Source organism: Sminthopsis crassicaudata, chromosome 3 (genome assembly GCF_048593235.1).
Source record: "Sminthopsis crassicaudata isolate SCR6 chromosome 3, ASM4859323v1, whole genome shotgun sequence".
In the NCBI taxonomy this organism is placed as follows: Eukaryota; Metazoa; Chordata; class Mammalia; order Dasyuromorphia; family Dasyuridae; genus Sminthopsis; species Sminthopsis crassicaudata.
Genome location: NC_133619.1, coordinates 229851118 through 229863179, shown reverse-complemented (window position 1 = coordinate 229863179; position 12062 = coordinate 229851118). Strand labels below are relative to the sequence as shown.

Sequence of the window (12062 nt, the reverse complement as noted above, 5' to 3'; positions counted from 1 at the left end):
TGAATAGTTTTCACCAAAAGAAAAATATTTATTCAGAAGGCAAATACCCAGAGGAGAAGCCAACATCTTTACACATCATCTTTGACAATGTCTCCTTGCAGCAGATATGATCATTAGTTGACAAACTGAATTTTTTTTTTAACTTTTGTTTCAATGATTTGCTTCCATAGCTAAAAAGAATTTGAGTTAGTTAGGAAAAACAAAACCAAACCATCCTCTCATTCTTTATTCTTCTTTTGTTTATTTACTCTTCACAGAAAGATGAAGATGCTTTTACTTTTGATGTTATTCTATGGCAGCGTCAACAGTGATGAAGTTTCAAAACCCAACATTATTATAGCAATGGCAGATGACCTTGGCATTGGAGATCCAGGATGCTATGGAAACACAACTCTAAGGTTCAATAATAGAAGTTCTGTATAAGTGACTGTGTTATAAGTGATTGTGTGTGTGTATATATACATATCTATATGTATATATATATATATATATATAGATATAGATATATAAATATACATACATACACATATATGTGTATGTATGTGTGTATTCAATGAATTTCTTCCTTGATAGTTTAAAAATATTCTTAGAACCATAAAACATAGGCCGCATCTATTATATTTAAGAAGCCATAGTAATAATGCTCTTCCATTTGTTAGTATGTATGTAGATTTATATTTGGATATATATTTAAATACAAGTTTGTATATGGGAGTTAGAATGTGATTAGCAAGAATTATGAATGCATTTACATACATATATATATGTATGTATGTATGTATGTAATTTATATCTGTAGGAAGAATCCTAGAAAGGAAGCATTTCTATTTTCCATTATTCATTCTACCATTTCTATGTTGTACATTCTGTTGTGTAATATATGAAAGGGAAAAATCTAAAAAATCTCCTTTGCCTTTTTCCCCCCTTTCCTTTTATCTTCCTTTTTTCCTATTTTTTCCATGTCTTTCCCCCCACATACCTCCAGTCATTTTTTAAAAAAAATCTGGGATATCTAGCAGTACCACATTGCTGGATAGTCCCACTCAATTCTTACCTTAAACGTCTTCTCCTTTTTCCCCTTCCCACAACCCCTACTATTTTTCACTGACCAACAGTGAGGGTGTTGTTATACTACCATCTTTTCAAAGGGCCTGCAAGCCATAGAATCAGAGATGAGAAAGGGATGTGGTAGAGGTAAGTGTTTAGTATCATGTATTTTATATTATTACCTTAGAAATATAGCATAGCTATTCTTCTTCCAGTGGGTGAGCCACAAACTAGACTTAAGTTTCCACAGAATGGTTAAAATTAATTTCATCAGAAACCTTGAGCAGACAAACTAATATTCCACAGAATGTTGTAAGATTTCTACAAGAACGTTGCAATATTACAATAAGATAATAAGTATCACTGACCAATGAGTTTTCAGAAGGAGAAAATAACTTGGCTCCAAATTTCTGGTAAAGATGTCCAGGTTAGAAATTAGGATAAACTGACCAGGGTCAGTGACTGGGGAAAAGCTTTTCTTTATGGCACTTGCTGAATGAGGCTCATGCATAGTATCTTCTCTGCCCAAGGGAAAACATAACCCAAATATAGACCCAGTGGGGTGAGGAAGAGGGCATTCATGGTGGGAGAATACCAGGAACTATTCCTCTACCCAATTAAAGGTTAGTGGGAGGGGATAAAGAGGAGACAAACCTAAAAAAGCTTCCTCTTGTGCATGTGTGCATACACAAACACTCTCTCTCAGGGATATGTGCCCATTTCTCATAAGAATGGAAGGTGCATCCTTCTCTCTCTTTCAATAAAATATCACAGATTTTGAAGTTGAATCTGGTGTCTTGTTTCTAATAAGTGTTTCAATAGGAGCCTTATTCTTTAAACAAAAAAAAGAAAAAAGGAAAAAAAGGAGGGAAACAAAGAAGGAAGGAGAGAATGAGAGAACAAAGGAGGGAGGGAGGAAAAGAGGAAAGATGAAAGGATGAAAGGAAGGGGAAAAAATCTAAAAAAAAATAACCTGATGTATAGAAAAGAAAGTATTTCTACACCAAGAGAACATTGTACACATATAAATTTTGTTTTTCTTGAATAACTTGCCTTTTTTTTCCCCCCCTGAGGCAAGTGGGGTTAAGTGTCTTGCCCTGATCACATACACCTAGGAAGTGTTAAATGCGTGAGGTCAAATTTGAACTCAGGTCCTCCTGACTTCAGGGTTGGTGCTCTGTCTACTATACCACCTAGCTGCCTGGAGTAACTTGTTAAAATTTTTAAAAAAAGTAATACTTCCTTTTGTTTCAGTTTGAGCTACATGATTACAAAAGCTTTTCACATTTAAAACATATATTCGAAAGAAAACTTTTAAATGTTGGAAATTTTCTTCATAAATATATTTGGATTTGCCACTCCTCTTTATCACAGTTTTAATTCAATTGCATATCAATGTTTTATACTTTTGTGATTTACTCATCTTTGATTTGGTGTCCATCTGGGGCATTTTTAAAATTTATAAGATGTTTCTTTCTTTATTTTAGAAATCTTACTTATCTGAGTCATCTATATTAGTTTTTTTTTTCCCTTGAAATTTCCCTCCCTCACATTTTCTTGATATTTATTTAATCCAAAACCAAAAATAATGTAATGCACCTGCTCTCTGCCTTTGTAAGAAAATCAGATTATTATCATTAACTATAATCAGTCCCTTAATAAGGAAAGAAAAGACTGGCAGTCCCTAACCTCACTTCCTATCACTCCCTTAGTTGTTTGAAAAGACAAGGTATAGATGTTCCCAGAAAAGAAACTTTTCAATGAGAAAAATACACTTCAGGATTAAACTAATTCTCTGCTTTTCCTTACTTTCAAATTCACCATTTCTTCTTTACAATATTAATTCATTGCCCATTTCCCTCCCCCCCCTTTCCATTGGTGATGGCAAATACCATGTTTCAAAATTAGCAAATACAAGTTCTGCCCTCTTAGACTTTGCAATCTAAGCTGGACAATACTGGCAAGAAACAAAAATAATTTAAGCAAGGAATTAGTTAAATGTCTACAATTTTCTTCTGTAAGGATATTATGTAAAATTAAAGTGATAGGAAGCAACATTATGAGTGAAGAGGAGTAAAGGAAGTGTAATGTTTAGGTAGTTTTGACTCTCCAGTTCATTCAGAAGGAAGCTGTTAGAATGCTAATTGACAGAGAAATGATACCATGAACACTTAGATTTCATTTATGGCATCTTGAATGTGTATTTTACAAGTAAGCACAGTTAAAATAAAGACTTCTGTGATTCTTGCATAAATATAAACAAATAATAATAACATATCCCTTATTAGTGTCTCTATTTTATGTAGCAGAAGGTAAATATTCATTTAAAATCAGCATTAATTATAAAACATATAATAGGATAGCTGTGGCAAAGTGGACATAGCGCTAAACTTGGAGTTAGTAAAACTTTTTAATTCAAGTCCTGTCTTAGACATACTGGTAAAATAGCACTTGACTCTGAGGTGTTGTGAAGATCAATTGAAATAACATATATGCAATACTTTGCAAACTTTAAGTGCTATAAACTTTAAGTTAGGTATAATTATAATTAAAAAACTTTAATTTAAGGGCAACTAAAATAATATTATTCTTTTTCTTCCCCTAGAACTCCTAATATTGATAGAATAGCCAAGGGGGGAGTGAAATTCACTCAGCATTTAGCTGCGTCTCCACTTTGTACACCAAGTAGAGCGGCTTTCTTGACAGGCCGTTACCCTGTCCGGTCAGGTAAGAATCCATTTAAAAAGTATTATTGTTCATTTTCTTTTGATTATGTAAAGATATTATTTCTAACTAATCTCCTTCTCTTTTCTTCTTCTTCCTTTTTTTTTTTTTTTTTTGGGGGGGGGGGGCTTGTTCCAGGGATGGCTTCACGCTCTAAGGTTGGAGTATTCCTATTTTCAGCTTCTTCAGGTGGACTGCCTGCTAATGAAATCACTTTTGCCAAGCTTTTGAAGAACCAAGGCTATTCTACAGCCCTGATAGGTAGAGACAATTGGGAAAAAAATGTGGGGGAGGAAAGGAATTTAAGATTATAGAAAGAGGAAGGAAGTTAATAGAGGAAAAAGTCAATTAATAAAAAAAAAAATGTGCTAGTTATGCACTAGACTCCATTTAGGTATGGGATCAGGGAAGGGATGAAAGGAGCACTGTACAGTTTTGAAAGTAATATGTAGAATGTCTTGTATACTTAAAAAAAAAAGCAATAAGCAAAAGAGTTTTAAGGCACTGCATAGAATTAGTTTTTTGTGTTTTTCTATGTAAGTCAAAATGCTATTTTTTTTTTCTTTTAGTATTTATGTTCAAAATTAAAAGACTCAATTAGTCAGGAGATAGAAATTTCCTAAACTTATGTAGATAGCATTTAGTATTCAAAATCAAGAAATTGGTTTACCTGAAAATATATGTCTCATATATTTTTTTCCATAGGAAAGTGGCACCTTGGGATAAATTGTAACAGCAGAGATGACTTCTGTCACCATCCTTTAAATCATGGTTTTGATCACTTCTATGGACTGCCAGTGACCAATCTGAGAGATTGCAAACCAGGATCAGGCACTGTGTTTACCACAGCCATTCATATGTTTGTTTTCATTCCCCTGCAAATTGTTGGCATTGCTCTTGTCACTTTGGAGGCACTCAATTGCCTTGGCCTATTTCGGCTTCCTCACTGGGTATTCTTTTCCTGTCTTTTATTAGCAGCCACTATAATTGGACTCTTAGCCTGCTTCCTTCATTTTTTCCGACCTTTAAACTGCATTTTGATGAGGAACCATGAAGTGGTCCAGCAGCCAATGTCTTATGAAAATCTCACTCAGAGGTTGACTAGAGAAGCTCTCAAGTTCATAAACAGGTTAGTATTGTTTTATACTGGGATTATGTTCAAGAAAACTGACTAACCTCCATTGTGATAGTCAAACACTATCCTTATTTTAGCATTCTTTTTTCTCTTCCACATTTTATAGGTATTCAGAGAGGTAGCAAAAGAAGGCAGTTGGTGTGAATAAAGTAAAAGTATGAAAAATTAAATTGTGTATACTTGATAACTTGAGAAATTACTTTACAGGTACATTAGTCTCTTATATTAAACACATTAGACTGATGTCATTTTTTTTTTTTCTGTCAACTTTTTCCTTCTTAAAACTTAAAAAAGTAAAAGATAGTTGATCACCTTAAGTGAAAAGCTATAGGCTAAAGTGGGTCTTGGCTGGAACTGTGTTTTATTTATATCACCAGGAATTGTTATGGAAAAGAAAAAAAAAAAAAGAATAATAGTATTGTTCTCTCTAGTTTACATTTTACACTTTTTTTGTTCCTGAGGCAATTGGGATTAAGTGACTTGCCCAGGGTCACTCAGATAGGAAGTGTTAAGTATCTTAGGTCAAATTTGGACTCAGGTCCTTCTGACTTCAGGGCTGATACCCTATCCACTGTAAACCTACTTGCCCCTACATTTTACACTTCTAAGTGAAAAAGGAGCTTAGACTTGGAGGAAAAGTAGAGGAAAACCAATAATGGCTTTTAAAACTATGTTTGGGTCAAGAATAACAAAGAAAGGGTGGATCTTAGGGTCAGTTGAGGGCATAATGCCTACAGATAGCAAAAGTAAAATTAAAGAAGAAAAACAGAACTTCTTAACTTCCACTCAGGTTCTCAGGAAGAATATTTTTCAAATTCAAGAAAGTAAAACAAAAATGGTGAGTAAAATAAGAAAAGCTTAAAATAAGAGAGGAGATAGTAAGAGAGGACAAGTGCTCTAAAACTGAGTTTAAGTCTCTTGGCTAAAATTGGGATTCCAAAAGAAATTGCAGATTTGATTGCTCTAGTGTTCTAGATTATTTTTCAGGAATCAAGAGGAAAAAGAGATATTCTAAAGACAGGAAATGAGCAAATGTCCTAAAATTTAAAAGACTAGAAAAATAAGCTTCTGGAAACAATAGATTTGTCAGCTTTATGTAAGTTCCTGGCAAAATTTTAGAGCAAATTGTTCATTAGCACTTAGCATGGGAAACAGTAATCACTAGTAGCCAGAATAAACCAGTAGCCAGAATTACCTCATTTATTCTATTGATGGTTTAATTAGGCTGTTGCACCTAAAATGTATTCAATATGATATCTGATTTCAGCAATTTTTTTTTTAACATTTTCTCTCACAATATTCTTGTATGCAAAAAATAGAAATGTGGCCTACAACATGTAGCATAGTTGTTGAATTATTTTAGTCTTGGCTAACTCTCTGTGATCTTATTTAGATTTTCTTTGCAAAGACACTGGAGTGGCTTTTACACTTGAGGAAACTGAAGCAAACATGGTTAAATGATTAGCCCAGGGCCACACAGCTGGTATCTGAGGTCAGATTTGAACTCAGGAAGATGAATCTTCTTGACTCTAGGCTTAGTACTATCCCCTGCACCACCTAACTGCCCATAATAGAGTTAGTTGGATTTATAGTTGATTCTGAGGAACACAAAATCTTAAAATTCCAAAGGACTTCAGTGGCTAATCTGGTCTACCTAATACTTGAAAAAGAATTTTCAACATCACTATTGAGAATATTTGAAGACTCTAATTAGGGGAAAACCATTATTTCTCTTACTAATGATTTCTTACACCTATTTATAGTTGTTTTTTTTTTTTTTAACATTGGGTTTTAATGGATCCAATATCTCATCATAACTGACCTAGCAATTTAAACGGTCACTGTTTTTTCTTTAGACAAACTTTCCTTTGGCAAACATTTATTCAAAAAATCATAGAATGCAAGCAGAATTATTCAAATAATCACAGCATCTCAGACTTATGAGGAACCTCAGCGACTGTCAAGTCCAACTTTACATTTAAATCTTTTCAATTTTCATCCACAAATGCCCATCCCCAGTTACAGTCAGATCTGATTGAGAATTAGGTTCAAAAGTATTTAATAATGATTAAATGGGATTAAATATTCTGGCCATCTTATTTTGTTCAACATTTTTATAAGTGATTTAGAATTTAATATAAATGTCATTCTCATCAAACAAAACTTGAATGCATAGCTTATACATTATATGATAGAAATAGAATTAGAAAAGACCTTGATCTGGCAAAGATTGATTACCAAATATAATTACGAAATTTAAAAGAAATACATTTAAACTTCCAAGTTTCCAAGATTCAAATGAAGAAGTACACTGTGATGGAAAGATGATAGTGATTGTGAAAAAAAAATATATGAGGTTTATTTTATTGCAAGATTAACACAAGTTAGTGTTCAGTTGTGGCTGTGGAAAAAATTGTTGCCTGTAACATTCATTAAATCTTAATACTTAGATCAAGGAAAATATGAGAACTAGTGTATGTTGTGCTCTTATAAGACCATTTTTGTGATCAGCTCTCTTAAAAGAGAACGCTAACAAGCTTTCCCCAGGTTTAAAGGAAGACAATAAAAAAGATGAGTGGACTTGAAATCATGTCACATGCATGTTTGTCAAAGAATGAGGAAGATAGAGCCTGAAGAAGAGAAAACTTGAGGGGCACCATAATACTATGTTTAAATTTTTAAAGGACTATCTTGTAGAAGAAAGATGAGTTATTAATTAAAATATTACATATGGGAATCAAATGTGGGATCAAGATTGATGGATTAAAGTTACAGGGAAATTGATTTTTGACTTAATGTTGAAAATAATTTCCTATCAATTAAAAATGTCCAGAAGTAGAATGGGGTACTTCAACTAAAAATTTCCTTTTAGGGGCTAATAACCTTTAATCAGGGTCTTATAGAGGAAATTCAGGTATCAAGTAGGAGGTAAAATTAGGTGATCCTGAGATTCCTTTCAGATGGTTCTAAGACTCCATAATTCTATGAAATATGAAACATTCAGAATTTTTCTGATGAATTGCTAAAAAAAACTTTGAACAATTTTGTTATCACTAAACAGATCAGGAAATTAGTTGGCTGTAACTTATTTTTGGAATATCTTAAAGCAGTTAAGTTTTGCAAAATGATATGAGTAAACCTAACAACTAGTGACATAGTTGAGGCAAGGAATAGATTGTCAAGAGTTATATCTATAAAGTGGAGATAATAGGAAATATGCTTAGTTTATTATGATCAAGGATAAGAAAACTAAATAGGACTCATTATAACTTTAAAATAAAACACAGTTTTCAACCCCAAATCAGTCAAATACCTTACATAAATAATTGGAAGCACTCTTCTAACTCTGCCGCACAGCATTGTGAGAGAACTATGGAGTCCCCACTTAGTAGGTAGGGATACTTGGCTAATTGTTAAATCCTCTAGAAATTTCTGTTTCCTTTTCTAACAAGATAAAGATAAAAACACTTGCATTATATGTTTCACAGAGTGCTTGAGGAATAGCATTTTTCAAACTTCAAATCACCTTTTTTTTAAAAAAAGTATATTATCTGCATTACATATTTTGAGATGTTTTATTATATGCTTTGTCTTCACTTCTCAATCATTTCACCCCAACCTTTCTTGAACCCTCCCGTACTTAAAGGAAAATTAAGAACAGATTTCCATTGTAATTACCATATGTGATAATATTCTATCCTATTTTTCTGCACTTCTATGTTTTCTGTTTCTTATGTTTCTCTGTTTCCTTCACTGTCTTTTCTGTTACTTGGGATTCAATTTCCTTTTACTATAGTAGCATGTCAATTGCATGCTTATACTGTTTTTTTTGTTCTGATTATATTCATACAAATCTTACCTATTTCTTGTAGTTCTTCCTATTTATTATTTCCTTTGACACAATAAAATTTCATTATATTAATTTGCCAAATTTTTTCAAGCCTTTCTTCAGACGATAGGCACTTAAGTTTATCTCTAGTTCTTTGTTATAACAATGAAAGCAGATATGAATGTTTTGGAATATATTTATTGTACCTTTGTTTTGCTTTTTGACACACTTGAGGTATTTGTTCAGTTGTGAAATTGCTGAGTCAAAGAATGTGAAAAGTTTAGTCAATCTTTTTCCATAATTCCAAATTGAAATCCAGAACAGTTAAGACTACTTCAGTTTCCTACCAATGTTTCTCAGTGTGCCTGCATTCAGTTAATCTTAAATATCTACTATGTGTCTGGCACTGTCTTAGGTGCTTTTTAGGTATGAAAATGAAGCTATTGTGTCATTGTCAATAGAATTTGTTATTTGAGTTGTTTCTTCCATAATGGATTGACACTGAGCCATTTGCACTCCCTTGAAATGACAATAGAAGCATACATCAAACATTCTTTAATTGATTAGTTAGGGATTAGGAATAAAGTCTATGGCCATGAAATATAACAGAGGTAATTTATCTTCACTTGTATCCAAACAAGAACACTGATCTCATTAAATATCATGCTCAAACCAGCTCAAGCTAACAAAGTCCAATTTACATAAAGGACTAGTTCCAGTATGTTTATTTTCAGTTTTTACAGTAACCAGATATAGATTTAGATGCAGTATTCATTACCCAAAGTTTTTAATGGAAAACTTTATAAACAATACCCAAAAGTTATTAAAATAATCAATTTACCATGCAAAATTTGAAGGAAAAAAAGACAGAATAAGATTAATTAATGTCACTGATTTATATATCTCTCAGACTGAAAGTAGAAAAATTAGTTTTATAGTCAGATTATTAACAATATTAGTTAAACATTAAAAACTAATACAGTTTTTTTTCCCCTAAAGCATAAGTCTGAAAATACATGCAATCTTCTAAAGCCATAGACCCCTACCTATTCAAAAAAGTGGCACAGGTATACTAGAACCCGCTCATATCAGCCAAGAGAGCCAGTTGTTAAAATTTCAGTGTGAAATCATTATACCTCTGAAATTGGAAAATGCTACAAACTAGAACTAGGTTTGTTATTTTATTGATTATGTAGACTGAAGAAGATGATGGAAAAATGTTATTGCAAATTAAACTTAAAAAATTAAACTAAAAAAACTCTTATTTGGAGTTTGTTTGTTCTTTGTAGTTTTGTAACATTTCATTTAAAAAAAAATTGTACTTATTCTTTAAGTTTCACCAAGTCCCTTTAAGTTCCTAAGTCCACAGGGGCACATCTGTCCTCTTTTCCATTGCCAAATCTGTCATTGTAGTTTAGACCCTCATTAACTCTAAATGGATATTTTGTCTAATAGCAGTCTTTTCACTTCTATTCTATCTTTTGTTCCAGCAAACCTCACCAACTGTCCAATTTTTCTAATGTATGGTTACAACACTCTTTAGTTCCATTCTTTTGCTCATCCTGAGTCCTATGTCCGGTATGGTCTCCTCTACCTTTTTTACACATTTTTACATATTGGAATTTTTCATATTCTTCACAATCACCTCATATCCTATCACCCTTTTCACAAGATTTTTCCTGATCAACACAGATGGAAACTCAGTTCTCAACTCTTTCATAACTCTTTGTACTTCTCATACATATATTACAATTTTCATTGTTATTTCTGTATCTATTATATTGCTCCTAATATTTGAAAGTGGAGACCAAGATGTGTAAGGGCCCTTTAAATGGGCGGCACCACAGTGCAACAGGAGATCAAGTGGCCCGGAAGTAATCTCTGTGGATATAGGATGCATTCTAACATTAATTAATATGTTACAGTTCCATCCTCACTGGGCCTAACCCAATTTACAACTTAATTTCTTTTCTTTAAAAACATTTATTTTAGTAATAGCTCTCCCCCCACCACAGAATACATGCAAAGGTTCTTTTTTTAAGCATTCACCCTTACAAAACCTTGTTTCAAAATTTTTATCTCTCCTTTCCTCCCACTCTCCTCCCTAGTGAACAAACATTATAAGTTAAATATATGCAATTCTTCTAAACATGTTTCAATATTTATTGTTCAGCACAAGAGAGATCAGATCAAAAAGGGGAAAAAATGAGAAATAAAAAAAAGCAAGCAAACAACAACCAAAAAGGTAAAAATACTATTTTGTGATCCATATTCAGTGTCCATAGTCCTCTTTCTGGACGCAGCTGGTTCTATCCAACACAAGTCTATTGGAATTGGCCTGAGTCACCTCACTGAGCAACTTAATTTCTGTCAGTCAGTATGTATTAAGCAGTTAGCTCTGTGGCAGGTACTGTGCTAAATAGTGAGAATATAAGGAAAATTAAAAGATATATTTTGGAGCAGCTAGGGGGTGCAGTGGATAGAACACCAGCCCTGAATTCAGGAGGATCTAACTTCAAATCTGGTCTCAGTAACTTCAATTTCCTCAAGCGGGAAAAAAAAAGAAAAAAAAAATACCTGACTTTAAGGAGCTTACAATCTAATGAGGAAGACAACATAAGAAAAATCTGTACAAGCAAGGTGTGTGCAGGATAGATTAAAAATAAGTGAAAGAAGAGAAGATACTAGACGTAAGAAGGTTTGTGAGAGGTTGTTTTCTGTAGGAGGTAAAGTTTTATCTTGAAGTAAATCAAGTGAAGACAGAAGGCACAATTAAAGAACAGAAGCATTCCAGGAATGAGAGAGAAAATGCTCAAGAGTTAATAAATGGAGTTTATTGTGGAAGCAAGAATGCTTAAACTGGATGAAAAATAGTTGGAGATGGAACTTGATATAAAGTATAAGAAAAATCGAAAGGTGGATTGAAGCATAGGTTTGAAAACATTTGAAATCCTAGCAGAGGATTCTTCTACTTCATCCTAGAGGTCATAGGGAGCCACTGGAGTTTATTGAGTAATGGGAGGAGATGGGACCAGCCAGTAAACTATTGCATCATTCAGGTACTAGGAGATAAAAACCTGTCCCAGGGTGGTAGCAGACCTTTATAACCCAGCCTCCTCCTATTTTTCCAGTCTTCTTATACCTTACTTACTACCATATCCTTTTTGATCCAGGGATATTAGCCTCCCTCCCAACTATTCCACAAACGAGGCATTCCAGGCCTTGATTTTGAACATTTTCTCTCATTGTCCTGTATGCCTAAAAGGTTCCCTCCTCAGCTCCACATAGTGGCTTTAATTTCCAACTAAAATCCAATTTCTGTAGGAA

The 12062-nt window shown here is 33.2% G+C and overlaps 1 protein-coding gene across 3 annotated transcripts in view; it reads left to right on the top strand.

The window, feature by feature from the left end:
- STS (steroid sulfatase) overlaps positions 1-12062 on the top strand; it is a 215700-nt gene that overhangs the window by 98334 nt on the left and 105304 nt on the right. For all 3 annotated transcript variants that reach the window (XM_074300196.1, XM_074300197.1, XM_074300198.1), the window contains 4 exons: positions 258-398; positions 3653-3774; positions 3910-4032; positions 4477-4900. In XM_074300196.1, the coding sequence (XP_074156297.1) occupies positions 258-398; positions 3653-3774; positions 3910-4032; positions 4477-4900 (810 nt within the window). The remainder of the gene's footprint in view (positions 1-257; positions 399-3652; positions 3775-3909; positions 4033-4476; positions 4901-12062) is intronic.